Source organism: Aricia agestis, chromosome 9 (assembly GCF_905147365.1).
Source record: "Aricia agestis chromosome 9, ilAriAges1.1, whole genome shotgun sequence".
Taxonomy (NCBI): Eukaryota; Metazoa; Arthropoda; class Insecta; order Lepidoptera; family Lycaenidae; genus Aricia; species Aricia agestis.
In genome coordinates this window covers 18,249,118-18,274,068 of record NC_056414.1, presented here as the reverse complement: position 1 = coordinate 18,274,068, position 24,951 = coordinate 18,249,118, and the positions used below count along the sequence as shown (strand labels likewise).

Sequence of the window (24,951 nt, the reverse complement as noted above, 5' to 3'; positions counted from 1 at the left end):
TTGGCTTGCAGGATTCATCGTGGTTTTTCTTTATTTGTCATTGCTATAGTAATAAAGTGAGAGATAAATATAACAATTAGCAGCCATGTTTTACTGTACTTTGAACTCTGCATCGATGCGGTCGAATCTCGCCGAGTCATCGGGCAGCTGCTTCCTGATGTCCTCGGAGCTCATGAAGATGCTCTCCAGGTGTGTCCAGGTCCGCTGCACCTCGAACCACACAGTGATGACCTGGTCCGCCGTCGACAGCTTCTGCTGCCAGCTCGACACCTCCTCCAGGAAGTGGGCGATAAACTTCGACGTTATCAAGTTCTGAAGCTGCACCTGGTAAAACATCGCATGGCTACTCTTCACTATTAAGTTCAGAAAAATGAAAAAAAATATTACAGAACAGAGAGAGTTCAAAACAAAATAAGATGTAATTTCTCCTTTTAAGCTTGAGAGGTCTTAGGGACACCCGAATGGAACGAAGTTATTTCTTATGTTCAAAAAACCTGTATGTACATAATATACACTCAAAAAAAATTATTTAAAAAAGCCCCATTTATTGGCGCCCAGGAATACTAACAACGCGTCGCTGTTTATTTAAAAAAACGCCATCTAGTTGACGCACAGAAATACTTACTATCAACGCCCTCTGCCCCGAACATGCAGGTCCTAATAAAAAAAGTGTCGAGGTCAAATCAAGGTCAAATATCGTTCTGTCTAGCCTTCAGATTTACGCCGATCGCGCGATAGGGAACTTCGTTCCAAAAGTTCCCTACACTACAAGACCCCTACCAGCATTGCGTTTCAACTTTCTTGCTAGCTCTATACAAAGACAGATTTCCGTCAGTGTCGTGCACACACCTGGTTCTCCTCGAGCGTCTCGATGAGCTCCTCGCTGGCCCGCAGCAGCACGGCGCCGGTGCGCGGGTGGCGCTCCTGCTCGAACTCCATGCCGCTCCAGGTGGCGTGCAGCTCGCGCAGCGTCTTCTCCATGGACATCTCCTTCACCGCCTTGTCAACGATGTTCTTCACCTCCTCCTCCACCTCGTGCAGGTTCAACGCTAGCAGGTCCGCCAGCGTCGTGCTCGTGTCCATCACTATTTTCACCTGCATCGTTTTATAGGACGTGTTTCAATTCGTGCAAATATGCTTGTGAAGCGAACATATTATACGAACAAAAGTAAGATGTCGTCTGTGTAAAATGAATTTGTTTAAGGGCATAGTATAAATTATAACATTTTTAGGTGTCAGACGATGGCATCTGTGCCTTTGAGCACATCATTAATAATAATAGTAATGATAATATTATACAATAACCATTTGTACAAAAATTTTGCTCTATCTTTTAGTACAGACTCGATTTCAATTGTAAGTACACCAGCATGTACGACGACACTGAAACCATAATAATTGTGAATTTAAGTGAAAATATGTAATATAGTTTTAGTAGGTAAGTATATGTACTTTACAAATCGTTTTAAGCGTGACAAAAGTAAATGATGATACTCAAAATCAATGGCGGCAAAACCAATTTATTCTAAACGTAAACAAACAGTTGAACGTCAATCCTATGAATCACAATAATTACATTTAATATAAGATACATCATACAACTACTCAAATTGATTGGTCGAATTTTATCTGTTTGCTTACGTTTGAAAAACAGGAAATCGAACAATCAAAGTGTATAAGAAAAGGTGTCTCATCAAAAAACTCATTAGAACAATACTCACGGTAAACTCGGGCGGCAGTGCGGCTAAGCTCTGGGAAGCACAAACGTATGCAAATTCACTTTATTACCAACATTTATTTTACTTTATTTAGTTATGTACAGCATTTATTTAGTTAAATACATTTATTACATACATTTAAGTATATGTACAGTTTTGAAAGCGAATATACATGCCACAGAACACACGAGAAATCAGAACGTGCATGTTGCATACCAGACGGTAGCGGCCAGATCGTAGTTGATGGTATAGAGATGATATTTACATCGACGTGTGTCACTTGGGCACAGATAGCAGAGTCGCCGCTCGACCTAGTAGACATTTCCTGTCTCGGGAAGCCTCAAATATTCAAACTAAAGTGACAGCATTGACTGCAGACAAGTCCGTTAAACATGCGAGGGTGTGCAGAAAACCACGCTGGGAAATGACTTTATTATGCGGTCGAGCGGTAACTTTGTGACCAACTTTACCGGATCCTCCGAGCGTCACCTTGGTGGTCCTCATGAGCTGGTCCCAGTGCCGCTCCCGTATGGCGGGGTTCTGCAGCTCGCCGACCGCGCGCAGCGACGTCAGCATGTTCTTGACGGTCGCCTCCAGGTTCATGTAGGTGTCCCAGCTGTAATACGAGGTGTTAGAGATCGCCCGCGAGCCGCGCAGATAAACGCAAACGCACTTGACAGTACAGTTTGCCATGATAGAGGTATCCTATATTTAATCTAAATACCTACCTCTGAACTCTGTACCAAAATTTCGTCGTTTAGGTCTTTAACCAAGAAGCCGGCGAATTATCGGATTTCAATGGCAAAATTCGAAATTTAATGTGTAGTGCAGTCGTAATTAGCGACAGGTTGTACAAGTTACACATACAATAATATTTTAGTATAGACTCGCGTATTTTTTTGCAAGTGACGGTTAAGCGGTCTTACGTCCTCATTTCTTTGTCGAGCAGCCGTATCTCCTTGGCAAACTTTTTGCACTCGATGTCCATGTTCTCGACGTCGATCTTGCGCCACGGCGTCGTCTTCCAGTCCTCGATGCTCGTCCGCACGATGTACACGTAGTCCCACAGTTGCTGCGACACTCAACAAGATGTAACGCCACTAAGCTCATAATAATATGTTCAGTACCTACTAATAATATACCGATATATTCGTAGATGCAAAAATTTTCTTTGAAATCATGGTCGGCTCCAAAACTTAATGAATTATTTTCAATGCTTAAACCTTACACGAATCCAATATACTTTAAAAGTTTAAACGGTGTAACGTGGAGTAGCTAACAACGAGTAGACACCTTCGAAACAGCGCGAGCCTCTCTTGTAGCAAATGGCTATCAGATAATTCAACGTCTCGTTATTTACACGTTTACCGAATATAAGAAAGTACCTTCAGCATCTTGAGCTCCTTCCGGCACTGCTTGAGCAGCTTGAAGTCGGGGACGTTGACCTCGAACAGCTCGCCGGACTGCTGGATGGCGCGCATCTCCCGCTCCAGCTGCAACATCTCCTGGTCCACGCGACACATCACCCCGTATGGCTCCGAGCACGCGTACTTGAAGAACTGCAACCGAGCAGTAAGCCATTAGATGATAATGGTGAATAAATTAGAAGCACTTTCGTGACAGATTTTATACAATTAAAATATTTAGGTATTATTTTGTTTTTCTTTTTATATGGCACAACTGAGTAGACCAGAGCCAATTTTGGTGGTCACGTCCGTCAGTCATGAGGATACAACTAGGAAGAGACTGAGTAAACCAATGTCAGTTCGATTAAATGGCTAAAAAATAAAGTTCTTGTAAAACTTTCTGTGGCGTATTCCAAAATCGTCAACTTTAAAGTATAGTCAAAGTAAAACAGCAGATCAATGAATAAGTCAAAACGGTATAAATAAGTGATAGAACGCTTTAATCGCAAAAATCTTCGATGGAGTTTGGAGGGACAAAGGGAGTACACAAAACAGCAACGAGTGATACAATATCTTGGAGTTGCATCACATAATGCTCACATCGTACTTCTTGAAGACCTCCCGGTAGTATGTGACGTGGGAGTCGAAGGTCTGTATCTTGTTCCTGATGCAGGCGACTTCGGCGGCCTGCAGCGGCGCCACCTGCTGCTTCACCGTCAGCGCCAGCTTCTTCGTCGCCTGCCACTGCTCTGGCAGCTCCTGCGATCACAGAGTCAGGAATCATATTTTATTGCCAATAACAATTGGAGCTTTCATTCTACCACATAATATGGTATGCAATGTACTCTTAAATCTAAGTACATTGAATATTTTACAACAATTCATTTAAAATTTCTAAAATAAACTATATATTTTAATTACAATCACAACCGTTATCTTGCCGTCGGTCCTACATTTATATAACAGGTTATAAACGTCCAGTTTAAATATCTCCAAACTATCGGTGTCGGAACTCGCAAACAGAAACTATTGAATTATTATTTTAAAAGAAAGAATAAGTACTTATAACAAATGAATAATTTACAACTTACCGGTTGATAACTCTGTGGTGGCTTTGAATTTATTTTACTAATATATTTTTTTATGAACAATGTTATTTGGTATCAAAAATATAAAATAGCGTAAAAATATTATATAATTACTTACAAATAATATTATCACAGTTAAGTAAATTAAATTTGTAAATTAAGATCGAGCCTTTTTGCATTGGTCCAACTTAGGTAAGTATATCTTAACATACTAGAGACTCGAGAGTCTCATCAAACGGTGAATTATAAAATTACAGCTTCTTTATTTAAAAAAAATATAATAATTTGCCTTTTTTTGTTAGCGACAACTAGCGATATATTTCAGCAACAATTTTTTAAGAGAGCCATCTAGTTATGAGATTTAAAAGTAAATATTTAGCGCCATCTACTGGGGCATAGCAATAAATCTTATGAGAGATAATGGCAAAGTATGTACTAAAACAGCATTAATAAGTAGTTCCATATTTTGACGCTAGATGGCTCTTATAGGCCCATTGTAAATTTGCCAAATCTCACCACTATTTGGCGCTTTAAAGATTTATCTTATATCTTCTTATCTAAGAAGCGACATCTAGAGGCAAAATACGACAACAGCATTTATAAGTAGTTCCATTTTTTTACACTAGGTAGCTCTTTTGGATCCGTTTTAAATGTTGCTAAATCTCACCACTAGATAGCGCTTTACCGCTTTCATGCTGATAATATCGCTATGCACTACTAGTTAGCGCTAGTATTTCGTTCTAAATTTTATAAACTAGATGACTCTACCATAATATTATAGTAGCAACTAACTCGTCACTAAATATCGCTTACATAAAATAAGGTAACTTAAAAAATAACAAGCAATCTACGAATAATAAAAACTTACTAGAGATCGCCCAATGGTCGAAATTCGACCTCAGTTTCAACGATATTAGAACTGCTACCTATATTTTGTAAAAAATAATATTGACTATTGTCTCTGGGACTTAGCTGATCTCAGACCCTATAAGCATTGTCTATTAATAGTATCTCAATAAAAAACTATAATCCATTTCCAATTGTCAACTTGTTGTCAACAGACTTCAACCATAAATAAAAGAGTATAACTCGTATGTATAGGCTTGTCACTCAAAAATCTGTCATTTCTCATGTGTGTGTGATGTAGTGTGCGTATTGTTTTATTTGTTAAAAAAAAGTATGATAAAAGCATAATTTCAAAATAATATTAGCTCGATGCACTCCTTCACCATATAAACTGTAACTGTGCAAAATTTCATGCACCTACGTTTCCCCATTTTTCGTAAAAAGGGTTACAAAGTTTTTCGTTCGCGTATTAATATTATGATAATTGCGCTATTACGCGACGTTCGGTCCAGGGTATCTTACATGCAGCAGCACATTGACTTCCTCGGGGATGTCCATGTCGTAGAACTTGAGGAGCTCAATAGTTTCTGTGAGCGGCTGAAACATGTCGTCGGTGGTGAGCGCGCGGTCCTTCACGTGCATCAGGTAGCCCATCACAGACACAAGCGCCTCGTAGTCGCCCTCAGGGACCGGTTGAAGAAGACCTAGGAAATTGAATAATAAAATATATAGGTAATGTTAAATTATTAAAAAATTTAGAAACAACCCCCGATTCACAACTCTTATAAGTATATCAAAATATTGAATGCATTTAGAAGTAGATAAAACTATTTTCAGCACTGAGCGGGCTGATGATGATAATCTATAACTTAGAATACTCTCAAATTCGATCTAGCCGACACACACACACACGCACACACAGACACGTCAAACTTATATCTACGTAACACTCCTCTCTCTATACGGTCGGGGGCTAATAAGTCAACTATGGGATTTGGCTTCACGAGTACCTTCGTCGGCGTTATGTATGAAGCGGGCGAGGTCTGTGAGGCTGGAGGTGACGGTGTGGACGAGGTGCTCCTTGTACATGTTGCCCCACTTGCGCGCCGTGTTCAGCAGCGCCTGGCGGAACGGCCGCATGTCCACCTAACAGACGTCACATTAGAAGCAACTCACAATTTTGCAGTACACTTTGTATTTAAAAGGTCACTTAAGCCTGCTACCCACAATTGTTTAACTTCAATTGAGACCATTATTATCATTTACGAAATCCTGAAAATATTACAAACGCAAAAATTAAACACACAGATGTCTTTTGTCTGAATCTATTTAGCAGTTAAAAATATAAATCATAGTAAGAATATATCTTTACTTGAAACCAAGAATTGAAGACTTTATAGGAGTCCATGTCCTCGATCTCGAGGAACAGCATCTCGTAGTGGTCGATCTGCTCGCGGAAGGCCTCCATCTTGGGCGGGGCGGGCTCGGGCCTGGCGGCGTCAGCGTCGTCGGCGGCGAGCCTGTCCACCTCGTCCGGCGACAGGACGCGGCCGTACGTCAGGAATATCTCCATCACGGCGTCGCGCTCCTCCAGCCACAGGTACGAGTAGTTCTCGAACGTCTTGCAAAACTCGTTCGCGTCCTCTATCACCTGACGAAAAAAAAATCACATTACCTACGTTTATAATATGCTATACTTAATTATAAGTAACAAAAACCCTTATTTTAATTTCATACTCTTTTCTTATCATACGTCTTTTTTAAGTGAATTAAAAAATTGCGATAATATTGCTGTAAAAAAACATTGTTTATGGCCTTTACCAATCTATTGTTCGTGTTCCAGAATGAATTACCCATTAATTATTATCATCGTAATCTCACTGCAACGAATTTACCTTGTCTATACTACTGATGATCTCGTCCTTCATGTCGACGATGTCGTGGTGTCCGGCGACGTACTCATCGTAGTTCTCCCCCCGGCGCGGGTCTATGCGCCGCACGAGGGTGGCCATCCGCAGTATATCGTCGATGACGCTGTTCAGCAGGCTGGTAAAGCCGGCCTCGTCGCTGGGGTCGAGCGTGGGGCTGAATACCATGTCGGGGTCCAGCAGCTCCAGCTGAGCTTCGAACAGCGGCTCCAACTTGTTCTTCGGATTCATGTGCTCAGCTATGTAACCCAAGCTGCAATACAATATTTAGTACGGTAGACTCTTAGCAGTAATATAAAGTAGGTATGTCACATATTTCACAAATTTTATATCCTTATTCCAGATCAAATCAATATTAATCCATTTTGTTGCTTATAAAGTTAAAGACGCTATAGCACACGCGTACTAAAGTCTCCAATATGATGTTTCAAAATCAACCTCAGAACTATAGTTATATTATATAGCACAGATGTTGTCTATTACCTGCAAGCAATGGACTTGAAGAGCGCCTCCTCGAGCAGGGCGTCGATGAAGGCGACGTAGGCGAGCCAGATATCGCTGGTGGGGCAGTCCACCATGTTGAACAGCGCCATGCTCTCCGCCAGTAGCTCGCGGATGCGCCGGTCCGTCTCCACGATGTCCGCGTACCGTTTGCTTGTCCTCTCCTTCCTGTCGTCCAAATTGAGTAAAGTATCCTGAAATAATAAAACAATTTTTATTTTATTTCTTTACAAAAACGCTTAGTACGGTCTATAGTTGGCAACAGAGAAAAAAAAATATCCCGGCAACGTTTTACCTTCTTTCCTTCCTTTCTTTCGTACAGCGGCTGCGAGGACCACGACTTCATTGTGTTTTTAATTTCCTTTAGATTGTCTTGTATCCGAGACATGCGCTGGTACAGGTTGCCGACAAGCGTGTGCAGCTCTTGTAAGCAGTTCCATAGTTCTGAAATGAGACACAAATGCACTCAAAATAAATTAAAAAAGTGTATTTAAAAGTGTATATTATGTTGAACATAAAGTTCTACCACGAACTCAGTAAGTACTTACTCAGTACTTAAGTACTTTAAGTCTGATTGTATACCCATTTTATTATGTGAGCAATAAAGTGTTTATCTATCTATCTATCTATCTAAGTACTCAATTATTTAGGTAATTCATACTCCTACCTGACGAATTCCAATTCAATTCGTTCTGTGCTTTTTCAATTTGCACGTCGATAGCTTTGATCTCGTCCTCGACAAGATCAAACTCGACCTTCTGGCTGTTCTGGTGTATCTGGTTGTACCAGTCGATGGTGATGTTCAGGTTGATTCTGTACTGTCTGAACGTTTCCTGCTTCTTGTACAGCTCAATGCATTCTGTCGGAAGCTGATCTTTGACCTCGCTGTTGTTTCTCATGTGGTGGACCTCTTTCATCGCTTCCAGCAGCTAAAAAGGGAAGTTTAAGTAAAAACTACTAGAAACCGATTTTATTATTGGCAGCTTATTATTTCTCTTTCTTACCATAGGACTAAAATTTAATATAAGATCGGAGCCCTCCCTCGTTATGATGCTGTTGTTGGATTTTTCTCGTATGACATCCGGTATGCTAGCCGACCAATCGCTGAAATACTTTCTTTTGAAGTCGTTTATTTTGTTCATCAGCGTCTCGTATCTATCAAAAATCTTCTTAGCCTCGTCGCACTCCGTTATCCTTAAGAAACATTAAAATACTTTAACGAAAATAGAAAGAAACTCCAGCGCTCCTCACACGTAAAGATCAGATCGCTATTGGGACTGCTAGTTGAAAGTTTTACCTTAGCGCGTCAAACATCTATTTTCCCGAGGCCCAACATTTACGTATGTGACGAGCGCTCATATGAATTCTACAGTAAAATAAAAGCAAATAATATTATGGTAGTTTTAAACATCTTTGTAAAATATCACAAGAGATACTCATCCATCTTTATTAAACTTCTAAGCATCCCAACAGAAGAATACAAAGCCTCATAATCGGCTTTCGCAATTTGCCCCACCCAGCTGACTCACGGGTGCGGCAAATTGCGAAAGCTAGCTACAGGCTTGGTGACGCGCGCCGCCAGCATGCTCATATACAGCAGCCCGCCCGCCACCGGTGGCAGGAACGTGTCCACCTCCATGTGCCCGTACCGCTCCAGCCGCGTCGTCTGCTCGCCGAACAGAGCCTGGGGAAACGCTCGCGCTCGTATCGATTACCTTCATCGACAGTCGGATATAAATAGTAGATAAAGACGAACAGTTGCCATCACTCACTTCGCATATAACAATCTCCTCCTCGAGCTTCACAATAATTTCCACGTACTTGGCCGTGAATTCTTTGCTAATCAGTGGACGGTCGAGAACAGACCCCACTATATCTATGAGCTGCAAAAGAAAAAAAATGTTACATCTAGCTAAAGTTAACTTAGTTATATTTGTAAAGCTAGAGGCGTTAAACTACCTTAAATATCGCCTCCAAAGTGGAACAGTTGTCAAACGATTCAACGAGAACAGTGGACAGTTTTAGGTCCAAGTCGATGATATTCTCCTGGAAGTCCTTGAAGTCTTCGTTGAAGGTTTCGTCATCGGGGTCGAGCACGTCGTAGGATTTGGAGGCGAAGCTGTGGAAGTAGGAGTCGAACTCGGTGGAGATCTCCCGTATCTGCCCGCCCAGCACCCTGCCCTTCATCCCGCCGATCTCGATTTTCTCCAACTTTTGAAACTCTAGAACCGTCTTGAAGAACCACTGGATCGTGTCGAGCCGGTCGAGGAACTTGTTCATCCTCTCGAACACTATGTTGGAGTGAAACGTCCACGGTACGACGATGCCGTCCACGAAATATTTCGGAAGACTCTCCTTGAAGTAGTCGAACGTCGATCTGAAGTTTTTCAGTATGTCTATTGTGAGCTGAATTCGCTGTCTCGCTTCATCTATGTCGCTGTGGAACAGCGTACTCGGATCCAAACACTTCTTTGCCTAAAATTAATGTAAAAAATTAAATTAATTTGTCTCACGACAAGTAGACATTTTCAGCCATTGAGTAAATACCTGATGAATTAGCAAGTTACATATCTGCTTGATGAGAACCATCAGCTTGGACGAGCTGCAGTAGTACTTGGAGTCTCTCCATATGAGACAGATGACGTGGAACAGCGGCCGGAACAGAACCTGACACTCGGTGAAGTCGGTGTCCTCCAGACCTTGGAAATGTTTCTCTAGCGTTCTCAAATACAGATCTATCTCACTCGCTTCCGCCAGGCCTAAAAATATGGGACTATTTTAATCAAGATAAAAATTTAAACACTGATAATGAAAAAGACAATTACAAACATTTTACTGCGGAAAAATTATATATACCTAGTTTACATTTTCTTACAACTTTAGTAGGTAAGTAGTAGCACTATAACAGAACCAGAATTATGCCGTATAGAGAATATATGCAAATAGTTGTACCATCGAGGAAATTGATTCCTAGGCAGATGGCGGACCTAAGTAATTTGGTCGCAGCTAACATTGAATTGACATAAGCCGACAACATGACGTAGGTCCGTCAACTGCCTAGGAATCAATTTCCCGATGGTACCTGACACAATATTCTTGAAGAGTCGACTGAAGCAGGGGTAGTAAGCGGATGTGGTCTTCTCCAGTATGACGGCCATGCACCGCACTCGCTCCGTGCGCAGCTGGTCGTAGATGTAGCTCAGGTTGTTCACACGAGATCTCCAGAACGCCAGCTCTATTGGTAACAGAAAACAATATTTTGGTGGGCAGACCATCTAGCAGAACTATTATGCCAATGAATAAGAAACGAATCCTCGTTTCTTATTCATTTGCATAATAGCTTTGCTTGAAATAGTACGATGTAAAATGTACTATCTATCTGAAGGTATATTTTTGAAAAGACTAAGGCCAGTAATAGATATACGTCTCCTAGTATCTATGGATAAACTACTTCCTAATTTTCAATAGCCTGAAATTTTTATTAGTATTGGTATTTTCTCACCGACACTGGGCAGCGGGTTGTTGCCGTTGTTGAAGGCCTGCGCGGAGTCCTCCATGACGACGTCGTTGATCTGCTGCGCCCACTTGATGACGACGCCCTCAACGGCGCTCTTGAGGTAGAGGTCCACCCCCTCCCCCCGGTCCAGCCCCCGCGCCGCCTCGTGCACCAGTTCCACGCCCACCGGCATCGGCAGCACCGTCTGACCGTTCACCTTGCCTTTAACCTGGTAAAAGCGGCGTGGTTTTAACGAGAACAAATTCTTCATATGATAAAATTTTCATTTCCAAATGGGTTTAGCAATAATTCATGCCATTCAAATCCTAGACCCCATTCATTTGGGTTTCTCGTGTCAAACAAGTGGCCGCGGAGCCCGAGCACCGGGCCGCGAGGTCAGTAATACCTCGTAGACGGTGCTCTTGAGGTTGTGTATCTGCTTGAGGATGTCCTGGGAAACGACGCGCGGCCAGCCGTCGTGGTTGAGGGGGTTGGACAGCAGCGGCACCAGTACCTCGTCCACCAGCGACGCCAGCTCGTCGATCAGCCGCGGCGCCAGGTCACCTGGTAAACTTAAAAAGATCAATTTTCCATCTTTTTGGTAAAAGATGGCCTCGTGCGAGTTTCTTAAGCCAATTCTTATGGTCCAGGTAGGCTTCAATATTATAGTTCAGTCCAGTCAGAAAGAATTTTTATCAGAAAAAACATTTTACCACTTTGGAAGAGTCTCTCTCGCAAACTACTCAGGTTAGACATGTAATGCCCCTAGCCTAACTTGGCGCTTTTGTAGAATAAAATCACTACACTACTTAATAACAATTTTGTGATCATTAACGTGCTCAAAATTTCATGTCGTATGTATGATGGTTCGCCATCCCTGGCATAGGCGAATAATCTATATTACTAATATTATTATTATTTAATATTATAATTGGGAAGAGTTTGTTTGTTTGAACGCACTAATCTCAGGTACTACTGGTCCGATTTGGAAAATAGCCAGTGTTAGATAGCCTATTTATCGAGACAGGCTATAGGCTATATTTTATCACGCTAAGACATTTAGGAGCGAAGAAATAGAGGAAGGTGTGGAAAAAACGGGGGAAATTATTTGAAAGGGCTTAAATTTGAACGTACTGGAGCAATTTTTATGTTATTTGGCACACAATAGTCCACGTGAAAGGACATAGGTTTGTTTTTTGCAGAAAAATTTACGGTTTCCGTGACATTCCTAAATTTCGCGGGCGAAGCCGCACGGAACATCTAGTTTGTAATAATAGCAAAGTTTCATGGATTACTATTGTAGGGGGGAGTGTTACAGGGGGTGTGCAGTGTGCAGTGTACACAATAATCGTTATGCCTTTTTTGTGCGGATTCAACGGGGTCTTAAGCGCATTTATGTCTTTTTACTGACCATTATCAAAGAACTTTCTTTTTAAAACTACATTGAAAAATCGGCCAAGTGGGAGTTGTATTCGCGCACGAAGGGTTCCGTACCATTATAGAATAAAAATAGCCAAAAATTTGGGTTTTTTGTATGAGAGTCCGCTTTAATTTTTTAATTTATTTTAATTTTGTCGTCAATTATTATTATTAAAGTAAATATGACGGAATATTTTTTCAAAAGCTCTTTTTTTTAATCACGTTTGTTGTATGGGAGCCCCCTTAAATATTTAATTTATATTGTTTTCAGTATTTGTTGCAGCAGATATACTCAATTTGTGAAAAGTTCTTGAGATGAGTCTGGAGACAGATGGACAGACAGACAGAATCGAAGTCTTATTAATAGGGTCCCGTCTTTACCCTTTGGGTACGTAAACCAAAAAACCATATCAATAGGAATATGGAAAAAAACATACATTAAAGTTAATAATATGGAAAGTTTTATATTAATTTTCGACAATTCGGCAATCACAATAACTATTGGTTCCGTATAACGTGATAAGACTTCGCAGTTTAATGATAGCTATTAAAAATTACCAAATATCATTATAACTAACGACTATTATAATATTGGTTACTTCTTCTTACCTCTATATGAGTTACTGGCTTTTGCCCCCGGCTTCGGTCGCGTAGAATTCGAAAATCGCGTAAAAACACGAGTATTTTAGGAACATGATGTTTTTCCAAAACCAAAAGTAGTCTATGTTACTCTTCATTCTTTCGATTTAGTCGTTGCTAAAAATCATGTCGATTAGTTGCTTCGCTAGGACGTGAAGGAAGGACAAACAAACATACTTTCCCATTTTTAATATAAGTATAGGCTATAATACGAGTATAGCATAATTAAGTTAAAGGTAACGACCTCTGTGGCTCAGTGGTGAGCGCGTTGGTAGCTCAAGCCGGGGGTCGCGGGTTCGAATCCCGCCGACGGAACAAAAAAGTTTTCAATGTTCCCGGGTCTGGATGTGTGTACCTATTAAATATGTGTATGATATAATAAAAATCTTAAATATATGTATGGTATAAAAGTATTAAATATATTTCCGTTGTCTGGTACCTGTAACACAAGTCCTTTAGGTACTTAGCACGGGGCCAGACTGACGTGGTGTGAAGCGTCCATAGATATTATTATAGATATTATTGTAAACTTTCAGCTTTTATAAAATGACAAAGTCTGGCTGTCGCAGGCTCTTGGTTTAGCTTATGAGTCGTTACAATATTATGACGGAGCAGTGCCTATTCTACTTCAATATCAGCTTAGCATGATAACGCCAATATGTTGTATATTTTTAAATCAAATTCTTTTAAACGAGACGATATACGACATCCCTCGTGTCCTTATGCAAGAGTGTGATGACCGATGATACATCATCAGCACAGCTCAAGAGATGTACTCAAAATTTTGGGTACGTTCAGTTACTAACAGTTCGTCCAATAAAGCAAAAAAATTAATAGTAACAAAAAAAGTTTCGTTACACCCACTCTCGATACACCAGAAGCTCTTTTCCTAAATGGTTTAATAAAAACGAAACTTTTTTTTCAATTCCTTCAGGCACCGGGGACTGTTTTCGTTTCCTAGAACCTAAAAAATACAAGAAAAAAACTCAAATTGTATTGTGGAATATTATTTTATATGTAAATATTCTTGTAGCGAGTATAGAGTGCTTGTCTGGACAAACACTCTCGTTCGAGCGCAAATATCGACTGAATAGGGACGCACCGTACGCGGCACCGTGACACGGTGCGGCGCCGTACCGTATCACGGTGGCGGCGTCGTGCCGTAACACGGTGCCGGCGCCGCGCCGTGTCTGATGGGGACGCAGCCTTACCAACACAGTGGGCCACGAAACAAAGGAGTTTGGGAACCTCTGTTGTATAGCAACGAGTCAATTAGTAGGTATTAATCTTCGACTTGCTGTAAGTGAAATATACCTGCCTTGATTTTAATACTTTTGTATCAAATCCAGCATTAAGGCCATACCTGCATGCTGCAACATCCGTACTAACCAAAAATGACCATATCGGCGCAGCTCTCGCGGGGCACGACATCGGGGCGCTTCTTGACGAAGTAGACGGCCTTGTTCTTGAGGCAGCAGGGGAAGGAGACGACGGGCAGCAGCTGCGCCGTGTGAGTCAGCGTCACCACTAGCAGCGTCGGCCGCGGCTTGTCCACGAAGTCCCGCAAGGTCGACCTGACACCATTAGATATGCATTATACGATTTTTTTGCTGACGCTCCTTTAAGTGCATTATAAAATTTAATATTTAATTAAGACGTAAGTACATGTTTTTTTTCCCTATCTTGATTTTTTGACATAATTGTTTGGTTCTAAATCTCATTTAACCCTAAGGCCTCGCATTGAATTGGTGTGCTAGGAGTAGGCTAGAAGATTATGTTGCTAGCAGTACTCGTGTAAGATAAAATTGCATCACTTTTTGTGCATCATCTTTTATTTATTTATTTAAGTAATACAAATTATAACTTATGGCTAATTAAGAGTGTACCATAAACCTGCAAGGTTTGTCTGGTACAGCTACATTCTACAATTTAATTATAATGTTGTCTTATGTAACATGATTTTAATTTTGTATTTTTTAGTGTGCAATAAAGTGTTATAATTGTGTTTTACTGCAGTGCAAAGCTGCATGGAGTGTGCGTGGTGCATGGAGATACCTTACAATAAAACTTATCTAAGTATCTATTCTTTTTCCTGAGATATATTAAGACGGAATCCATCTTTGAAATTGAGGCAAGCACCAGTCTTTTGTCGATTTTCGGCTACTTACCTCCTTCCACGTACTCCAGTTGTTGCGGTTGCGGATTTGAGGCGGCGTTTTTTGTATGATGACAGCGTTCCTTTTTTCGCCACGATCATTGGAAGCCTTATCGAGCTCTAACTGACTTTTTTATTATGAAGCTCGAGATGTACCAGGTAGGAATTACCTGGATTTCAGATATCTTAGGAAAAATAACAGGTAAGACAGATTATTAATCTTTAAAAACGGGCTTAGGGACATCTTGAAATTGGCCATTTTAAAAGTTTTATTGTAGTTAAGGTAAAAACTCTTCATTATATTTTGTTCCGTCTTCGTAGTCCGGAATCCATTTTTGATTTTTCCTACGTGGAGCTGAATCCCTTTACTCGCTCATGGACACTCATGGTTATGTCTTCCAGTGGAAGGAGATGTTATGTCGGCTGTACATTCTCGACCCAGAGCTCTCGGGCAAGATTCTCGCGCGAGAGCCCCTTGCCCGAGTGCGATCATGTACCTACATTCTCGCTTAGTTCAATCGCAGTTATGAACTCAGAGAAGATTAAGTTAATGACGAATTTATCTGTTCTGCACTGTCCAGCGGCGCGACTAGCACTGAAAGACGCGAGAGTGTACTGCTCGCTCGCTTTCCTCGCGAGAGCAAAATACCGACAATGCGATGGACCGAAAGGATCCGCCGTCCGAGACCAACCGACAACCGACAACATGCCGACAACCGTCCCAAATCTAAACTCTGCAACACTAGTGCCATCAAGCCAGTGCCGTAAATAGCCTTTTTTGCGCCCTGTGCGAGCTTCTATATAACTGCACATTTGTTTTTTAACCGACTTCCAAAAAGGAGGAGGTTATAATTATGTTCGGCAGTAGATATTTTTTTACTACATCGGGAAACATCTCTGGGGCCGGGGGCGCAGGGGGAACTTATCGGGAGCAATTCGAAAAATCTCTCTGGTCTGGCCATTTTTGCGCCCCCCAGAGTCTACGCCCTGTGCCTGGGCACCGGTGACACCGCCCTATTTACGGCAGTGCATCTAGCGTACGTGGAAGCAGGTAAGAAGCCGAAAATCGATAAAAAGACTCAAGATGAAATCCGGATATTATCAAAGACGGAATATTCAGGCTATATTATAGCTATATTTAAGCTATATTATAGCTATATTATAATTATAGCTTTTTCAGAGCCTATGTACTACGGACTACGGTATATAAGTCTTTACTGCTAAATAGACAATAAGTATAATATGCCTGTGCTCCTCGACGCTGAGCAGCCGCAGCCATTTCTCCGGCTTGAGCTTGAGGGACTTGACGACGTAGGAGCCGATGAACTCGAAGCGCGGGTCCTGCGCGCTGGACGTGCTCGCCGCCTCCATGATCCGCTCAGGGAGCTGGATGGAAACTCTGGAAACCTCTACTAGGACATCTGGAAACGTCTACGGGTTGGGATTTTTGGAAACTTCTGGTTGGAAATTACTACTCTCTTGGATTTTCTAAAAACTTCTAGAAACTTCTTGTGTCCCCTATGGGGTAGGAGTTTTAGAATGTGTGAGCATTTTAGGACGACTGCTGAGGACGGCCGGCACAAGAAATGTGCTGAAGAAACGGCTGAAAATGTCTAGTCACGCAAGGGTAATTCATTGTGGTAACGATGTCTCTTTTGTCGACCCGTCAAATCGCTATGAATATAGATTACCTACTGTATGGTGTGCATAAAAGGTTTTATTTGGAAAAGTGTAGAGCTATTTTTTGTTGATAATATTAGGGAATTGTTGAATTATAACAAAACTCCCTACAGTTTTGTTATAATTCAACAATTCCCTAATATTCCTGAGTGACCAAAAATTCGTAACAATAGGTTCGAATCATTTACCCCGGGTCACTAAAATGTTTTTTCGGTCTGTTGTCTTTGTCCGTCTTTGTAGATACTTATTTTTGTAAGTTTATTTTGCAATCATTTTTGTTGTTAATAATTCCTAACTTTAAGTAAAGTAATATTTTAGTCCTTATCTGCTGTCACGGTGTGTCGAGGGACCGCTAAGTTAACTACAACCTACAACCGCCAAGTCGCTGATTATCTCGATTCAGTTCGCTGTGAATTATTGATCCCTAAACTTGTGAAATCAAACATCTACATTATAGCGGTCCCCCGACACCCCTTAACAACAATGATGGACTAAAATATTACTTTACACAAGTTAGGAATTATTTGAACTTAAAGGCAGTTATTTCATTACTTTTTAAAGTTGTTTGGCGGGGTTTTTTTTAAATTTCTTAATTTAATTTTATTTCATACTTTTTAAACTTGTATTGCTTTAAATAGCGCAGAATAATTCCTATTAACAGAATCATATTCTCATGATTACCATCTATCCATTCCTTTTCGATGATGCCGTTAATATTATACCAAACATGAAACCTCCACTTTGGGTTCATACGAAGCTCGGTTCCTATAGATTCCAGGTGATGCTGCAGCAGCAGCATGTACATATTTACTGTTTATCTACTTCTTACTGGTTGTCGCAATTAAAATGAGCCCAAACACCAAGCCTCTGCTCTAAGTTGGCGAGGAGTTGGATATCCTATTGATTACCAGGTCATGCTGCAGCACCAGGTCAATTTTCCATTATTATGTGTATACGTATATTATATATTCACAAATGTCACAAACTAGAATGAAATATAAAACCCATCAAACGACTACAAGTTGCTAACGGCTTCTCATGAACTAGACAAACCCTGATTGTTCAGCACTGAACAGGCTGATGATGATGAATTATAGCTAAGAACACTCTCGATCATGTCAGCTTTCATTTAAAAAAACTAGATCAAAATCGGTCCACCCGTTTGGATGCTACGATGCCACGGACAGATACACACACAGACAAACAGACAGACAGACAGACACGTCAAACTTATAACACCCCTCTTTTTTGTCGGGGGTTAAAAATCAATGATTTTTTCACAGATATAACAGGTCATACTTACATAGAAACTGTTTAGTGATCTGTGGTCAGTGGTACTTACTTTGTACTACAAAATTTGTAGTACAAAGTAAGTACCACTGACCACAGATCCACTGACTGTACCTCAGAGGTATACAATAGTAGCTCCACTTTTTTTGAAAATGAGTTTTTTGCACCATTAAAATCGCAAGAACCAGTTCTACTTAATGGTATACGACATTAAATCCTATTAAATACATCTAGAAAAAGAAATATCCAATCGTATATAACATTAAATCCACTAAAGTCTAACTAGTAAAGGACCTCAAATGACCATAAGATTATTTACCTCTACGCTTCGCGCGTACATAATATTATTCATTAAACTTTCATTGGACAAAATGAGAGTAAACAATAGTATCTCCTTTAAACGTCTTATGCTATTGATCTTTATTTCTTGGTGTTAAGATACTTTTTACAATGCCAAAAAGTAGTAGTTTAGTTCACATGATTCTTGTGGTAGTTTTAACTCATAGTAATTACCTAACAAAATATTATTACAACGATCATTCTCGTTTACATACTATCATATTAGGTTTCTATTAAGCTAACACTAGGATTTAAAAACGGGATGACTATTTACCGTGTTCAGGGCCTGTTTCGCCGCTTCCTGATAAAGTGCCGGATAGGCTATCCACAACTTATTTGACAGATTCTCCATAATCTGTCAAGTCAAGTAGTGGATAGCCTATCCGGCACTTGTCAGGAAGTGGTGAAATAAAAACAATCACCCTTATTACTTTGTTTTGAGCTTCAGATATTTCAGCGCTGTTGCAAGCGCTGAAATCACACCAATATTATAAAATATGTGAAAGTTTCTTTGTTTGGATAACTGTCCGTCAATCACGCTGAAACTAAACGGATTTTGATGAATTTATAATATTATGTATAACCCTGTCTATATATAGACAGGGTATGAGCTGAAAAAAATCCATTTGGGGGAGAATATTCTGCTATTGTATGTATGCAATTCAGAAAAAATGAGATTGGTTCAATGTTCTTTTGACCAGGAAACATTCAAAAAGTTAGTTTTAATATATTATAAACGGAGATGATTTTCTGTATCCGCGCAGAAACCTATTCGAGAAACACAAAAGCCTCTTTCGAGACTCAAATATAATAACTTACAAAATAAATACCAGCCATGTCCACGACTATTATAGGAATCTTATATGTCCCTTGACTTACCTAAAGCGTGCGAGTATCTGTGTTGGTTATCCATACTTCCATATCCATAGACCATATCCATACTCTTACTAATATTATAAATCCATAAATGTGTCTGTCTGTCCGTCTGTTACCTCTTCATGCCCAAACCGCTGAACCGATTTTGCTGAAACTAATATTTTAAATGCGAAAGTGTGTCTGTCTGTCTGTTTATTACCTCTTCACGCCCAAACTGCTGAACTGTTTTTGCTGAAATTTGGTATGAAGATACTTTGAGTCCCGGGAAAGGACATGGGATGCTTCTTATCCCGGAAACATGTACAGTTCCCGCGCGTTAAACGAGATTTGGTTCAACGGACTTGCGGGGGCCATCTAGTTTAAAATAAATTGTATTTTGGTTTTAACTTTGTAAAGTAACTTTTGTTTTCATTTTGCTAGTAAACCTCTCAGAAATTCTATAATAATTCCATCACGCTACATACTGACTAGAGACATAATGTTTCTAAATGCCAAATTCCAATAACATCCACGAGGTTTATTTAGAGGTAAACAGAAGTATGATAATATATTAATGCTTTCTTAAAACACCTTAGTTCATTTATGTTGCAAGGTAAATAACCTCAAGTCCACAAAATCAGACAAGAATTAACTTTAATATAATATTGTGTATTACAATATAATTTCAACAAATAATTATAAAACATAATGTTCAGTTTGTTGCAGCATCTTTAAAACTACTATGTCAAAATTGCATTCAAAGTTTCGCTCCGCGCATTTTTGCCTGTCCTGTAAAATTTTTGTTTTGGCAGTTAATGTTGTATACCTCTGAGGTACAGAAATAAGAATAATTTTCTTTGTACGGGTGTACCGCACGCTCAGTTTTTTTCTGTCGGTACATAATTGTAGATTTACAAGCGTGCCAGGCTGTAGCGGCGCCGCCCCCCGGCCCGCCGAGCGCCGCCCGGCTGCGGATGACACTCGCACGACGTCGCGAATAAGGTCACCTGACCGCCCCCCGCGCCCCGCCCACCTCCTGTGCCGTACCTCGGCGTCTCCGTGGTGCCATACCAACAGTTGTTATAAATAATATTATGAAGTCAAATTCTGCATATTTATTAAAATTATTGTAATTTCAACAATTCTTTGGATTCTAGATGTTGCCCAAAACCCGCTTCAAGAACAAAAGTTTATTGACGTTCCATGTTTATTACAGCAACTGTAGGCACAATTGTTGGGGATACGAATTAATACATGTCCTTTCCCAGGCCTTAAAGTATCCTTGTATACTAAATTTCACGAAAAAACTATTGAGTTGTATAGCGTGCTGTTTACCCTATTAATCCCCAAGCAGCCGGTTGCCGCATAACAATAATTGAAAATCTATTGTGTCTGCGATACTCACGATGGTGGTGTTAAACTTTAACTAAGTTATCAATCTTTAACTGATGAAGTTAAAGATTGATAACTTAGTTATTTTAAAATTTCTACATACATTAAGTGATGAGTGTTTATTCAATTAGATACAAATTAAATTCTTAACTCTAATTTTAAAAACAGGCAAATTTCAATCTTAAAAATATGATGGTAATCTACATAATGAACCTACCCTGCGCGGAGCCGAGTCGCACTTGGCCAGGTTTTCCTGACGTTACGTAAGTTAACAAAGTCTGAATTATTATAACAAGAATATATCGTGATGCGTGACTGCGGGCTGTTCCGTCGTCTCCGCGAACTTTCATGTCATTTGCATTAAATATTTTCGCAATTCGGTAAATTATGTAGCCTAAAATATCCTTCGCGTGATTATTTACGAAAGCAAAATTGTGACAAATATCTTGTGCAAATAATTTAGAATTTACTGTAGGAATTTACCTTCAGACAATTCTATGAAACATTGAACATCCGCCAGTCGCCACGTCCTCCGGCTTGAGCCACGAAGGTCATCTTTGCTGTTGTTCCATAGGAAAGCGAAAATAGTCGAGTATAGTAAATTTAGCAAGGTGTTTATGATGTAGATACGGTGCTAATGAGTTTGATGAAATCTGAAAATGGGTGTAATGGAGGTTAGAATAAAAGAGAGATTTTCATTATACATTTATTGATAATGATAGCAATGTTTGACTCAAATTTGCTACTCGGCAAAAGTATGTCCCGCTGGCAGGGACCTAGTCGTAAGTGACGTGTGTCGAGACTCGAGACGCGACGCGGCCCGTGACGTCACGGGCCGCGCGCGCGTCCCAGTATATATGATACAGAACGGGCAACTCAAACACAACGATCAAATCATCCACGACGAGGCATCACGTTAAATTGACTGCAATAAATACGTTACATTCATAAAAAAATAATATTTAAACATTCGCCTACGTCTATATTAAAATAAAAGCACAGCACGTGTCGACTTACGCTATAAAAATAAATTACGACCTACGAGACATCATTAGGTCTATTAGCCTAACTCGGGAGCCCTAGTGCGTCCACCGCGCGTGTCTCCTGCCCGAGCGCCGACACGCGACGCGCGCGCCCGAGGGCCGTCTGCCACAAAATAATACATTTCATATAATTCAATACAATTTCATTTATTTAAAATCATACTATGTCCATAATTGTGTAAAAATAATACAAACACATAAAATGTTTCAATGATCGAATACGATATCACATTTTAAAATGAAGCGCTTAAAATATTCGCCGGCCGCGCTCGTCGTGAGTCGGGCGAGACTTCCGAAACTACCGACTACTGGACGAAAGCACATCGAGAATTTCAAAGACATCCTACAATACTCGAAAAACATTTCAATATTTCGTTTAGACTTCAAAAGAACTACACATCGAGCTGTCCTAGTCGAGGCCGAATATGCGTCGTTCTACGTCGCCAACCGAAATGCACAAAATAACTCGTTACGCTATAGAATACGCGAAAATGGAATGTTTAAGTACAGTCTAGAAGCGATCAGTGCGCCGGGAGACGATGACGTCAGTCGAGATCCGAACACCGAGCCCGAAAGGGCAAATTCGCCTAAGCTCTCGTCCGCCTCCACGATAATAATTCAATACATTTTCTATATAAAACTTGCCCTTTCGATGCTGCGGCGCCGCGCGCGCGGCCAGTTAACTGTAGATAAATCTTATGTGCACGATTCGAATACTTTTGATAAATTCTAATAAACGACTTACATTTAAAATATACAATATTGTGTACAGAAATAGAGGCAAGTCGCCGACTAAACGCCGAGAGCGTATACCTTAACTACGACGAGGCCTAAACTAGTGCGGCGAGCGGATGGACACTCGGAGGATGGAATATACACGGGGAGCTCCGGTACTACAGTACACGGTACAGTACACGGTTATTGTTGACGGATGGACACGTTGCGCGAACGGAATATACAGATTACAAACACGCCGAAACCGCTACTAACATTTGTACAATAACTACACAACCTAGTCGATATGGGGCGGCCGGTCCGGGGCTAGTGTACTAGGTACGAGTCTTTTCGAGGACGAAGATGTGGCATTGGACGATTCTTTTTTTTACGTATAGATCGAACGGCGAATCCTACGGGGCTCTACCAAAATATACATACAAAATGATCCAGTCCCTGGCAAGAGAGTATCACAAAGTAATGGCAAACTGAGCAACACGAGGACGTCGGGAGCGTCGAAATCTGGCCGATCTAGTCGCCCCCGACACTTAAAACTTGTAAAACGCTCGTAGGAACTTACAAGTACGGGAGGGTAAAGCGGTTTTAAAATGTAAATTTTCCTACTCGGCGTCCGATTACATTAAAAACAAGATAAAAACGGCTACCGCGTGACTCGCTACTCATTTTTTTTTGTATTTATGCGTGCTTTAGATTTAACTAAACTTAAAGTAGGTCATTACAGTATAAGTAAAAATATTGCAGGTAAAAATGTGGCGAGGCGCGACCCCCGCCAAAAGACGGGGCGCGTCCGCCACCAGTACTCGCTACCACTAACCGCTAACGACGCTGAGCACAAATAATTTAGAACGATCTACCACAAACTATACAACGATAGAAACTATACACGATCATAACTTACGCATCACAAATCAATCATCGGTCACTAAATTATAATTACAATACACGAAACGATCGATATATTTACAATAAATTAAAATTAAATAAATCACATAAATGTCAATTTATTTACAACTAATGTCGATGAAATAAAAGTTCGCGAGGCGAGAGTCGCCGTCTGCCGGCCGTTGTGCGCACAACGGCGGAGAGGAGACTCTCGCGGGTACCACTGGTACCGCTGTTGTCGCGCCGAATATTCACCTCCGACTCCGTCTATCTCTCTCTATTACAATACAGGCGTTAGGCAGAGACAGACGCACGGTCGGAGGCAGATATTCCCTATCCGTTTTGTGACCTTCCAATGAGTCGCGCTTGACAATCGCTGGCGCTTTAAAAGTATTTCCGTACTTTCTTTACTGCCTTAGTGTCAAGTAGCTGCCGGTTTTTACTTTTCAGAGCCTCAGCGATCAACAAACTGACTCGTCCATACGGTTTAACAAAATTTACAAAATTATGAACAAAATTTACAAAAGTAAATACAGATAATACGTAAAAAGTTTGGTAATAAAAACATCTTGTAAAGCAATAAAGTAGCTGCGTTAAAACGAAATAACAATAAGCACCATGGTCCGGGTCGCGGTAGAAAAGTGTAGGGGTCTGTAGAGGGCGTGCGAGGGGGCGGGTGCTGCAGGCCGGGGCAGGCGCTGCAGACCGGGGCGCCTGGGGCCTACTTGCGGGGCTTAGTGCCCACAGAGTTGATGCTGTCGCCGCGGCTTCGCGACCGGTGCAGATTATGTAGGCCGTCACCTGGAAAAAAATCATGTTATATTATACTTTATAGTATGCCTAAGTATATAACGTGTATTTAAGTACTGTATTACTGCATGTTAGTGTTTAAGGTGCAGTAATACAGTAGATACCAATGGATCAGGTTGTTTGATATCTCCCTCCGTGGGCACAGCCTTACAATTTCATTTTTTTTTAAATATTACGGTTATCAATAATTAATTATCAATAAATGTACTAGGATTCAGATAAATTGTTGTCGTAAGACTTTTACTTATTGTAATAAATAATTACATTTCACAAATGGAATCTAAAATAAACATCTATTATCAAAATGCGCGTGGACTCCGTACCAAAACTAATTGTTTTAAAAAGAAATGTTAACCTTAATTCATATGACATCATTTCTATAACTGAGACTTGGTTACTGGATGGCATACATGATCAAGAACTTTTTGATAGTCAGTATGTAGTCTGGAGTCGTGATAGAGATTACTCCTTAACAAATCAAACATCAGGTGGTGGTGTCCTTTTAGCAGTTCGGCGAGACTTCGCTGCTACGGGACGACCAGAATGGCACACAACTGCTGAAGACCTCTGGGTTACAGTCTCTCCTAGGAAAGGATTGGTATCTAAGATCCATTTATGCACAATTTACTTATGCAAACAAAATGAGGGATTCAGCTCTAGTCAATTCATGTCCTAATGACAATTTCATTATATTAGGAGATTTCAACCTTCCGTCTATTGAATGGCACC

At 40.6% G+C, this 24,951-nt stretch overlaps 2 protein-coding genes across 8 annotated transcripts in view; both read right to left on the bottom strand.

Annotated features, from left to right (window-relative positions):
- The window catches only part of LOC121730729 (dynein beta chain, ciliary), a 42,169-nt gene extending 25,602 nt beyond the window's left edge, over positions 1 to 16,567 (bottom strand). Inside the window, exons 1-24 of the mRNA XM_042119869.1 lie at positions 16,443 to 16,567; positions 14,431 to 14,615; positions 11,390 to 11,547; positions 10,990 to 11,212; positions 10,570 to 10,722; positions 10,035 to 10,246; positions 9,447 to 9,962; positions 9,260 to 9,370; positions 9,017 to 9,171; positions 8,492 to 8,681; positions 8,155 to 8,416; positions 7,783 to 7,931; positions 7,470 to 7,681; positions 6,954 to 7,239; positions 6,431 to 6,709; positions 6,069 to 6,204; positions 5,581 to 5,762; positions 3,725 to 3,883; positions 3,104 to 3,277; positions 2,645 to 2,790; positions 2,208 to 2,334; positions 1,722 to 1,751; positions 850 to 1,095; positions 100 to 324 (exon numbers count right to left, since the gene is read on the bottom strand). Of these exons, the coding sequence (XP_041975803.1) occupies positions 100 to 324; positions 850 to 1,095; positions 1,722 to 1,751; positions 2,208 to 2,334; positions 2,645 to 2,790; positions 3,104 to 3,277; positions 3,725 to 3,883; positions 5,581 to 5,762; positions 6,069 to 6,204; positions 6,431 to 6,709; positions 6,954 to 7,239; positions 7,470 to 7,681; positions 7,783 to 7,931; positions 8,155 to 8,416; positions 8,492 to 8,681; positions 9,017 to 9,171; positions 9,260 to 9,370; positions 9,447 to 9,962; positions 10,035 to 10,246; positions 10,570 to 10,722; positions 10,990 to 11,212; positions 11,390 to 11,547; positions 14,431 to 14,615; positions 16,443 to 16,567 (4,641 nt within the window). The remainder of the gene's footprint in view (positions 1 to 99; positions 325 to 849; positions 1,096 to 1,721; positions 1,752 to 2,207; positions 2,335 to 2,644; positions 2,791 to 3,103; positions 3,278 to 3,724; positions 3,884 to 5,580; positions 5,763 to 6,068; positions 6,205 to 6,430; positions 6,710 to 6,953; positions 7,240 to 7,469; positions 7,682 to 7,782; positions 7,932 to 8,154; positions 8,417 to 8,491; positions 8,682 to 9,016; positions 9,172 to 9,259; positions 9,371 to 9,446; positions 9,963 to 10,034; positions 10,247 to 10,569; positions 10,723 to 10,989; positions 11,213 to 11,389; positions 11,548 to 14,430; positions 14,616 to 16,442) is intronic.
- A 4,877-nt stretch (positions 16,568 to 21,444) lies between these two features.
- Positions 21,445 to 24,951, bottom strand: part of LOC121730772 (kinesin-like protein KIF13B) — a 104,810-nt gene continuing 101,303 nt past the window's right edge. For all 7 annotated transcript variants that reach the window (XM_042119960.1, XM_042119961.1, XM_042119962.1 and 4 more), the window contains one exon: positions 21,445 to 24,213. In XM_042119960.1, coding sequence (XP_041975894.1) covers positions 24,134 to 24,213 — 80 coding nt within the window. In that variant the 3' untranslated portion in view covers positions 21,445 to 24,133. The remainder of the gene's footprint in view (positions 24,214 to 24,951) is intronic.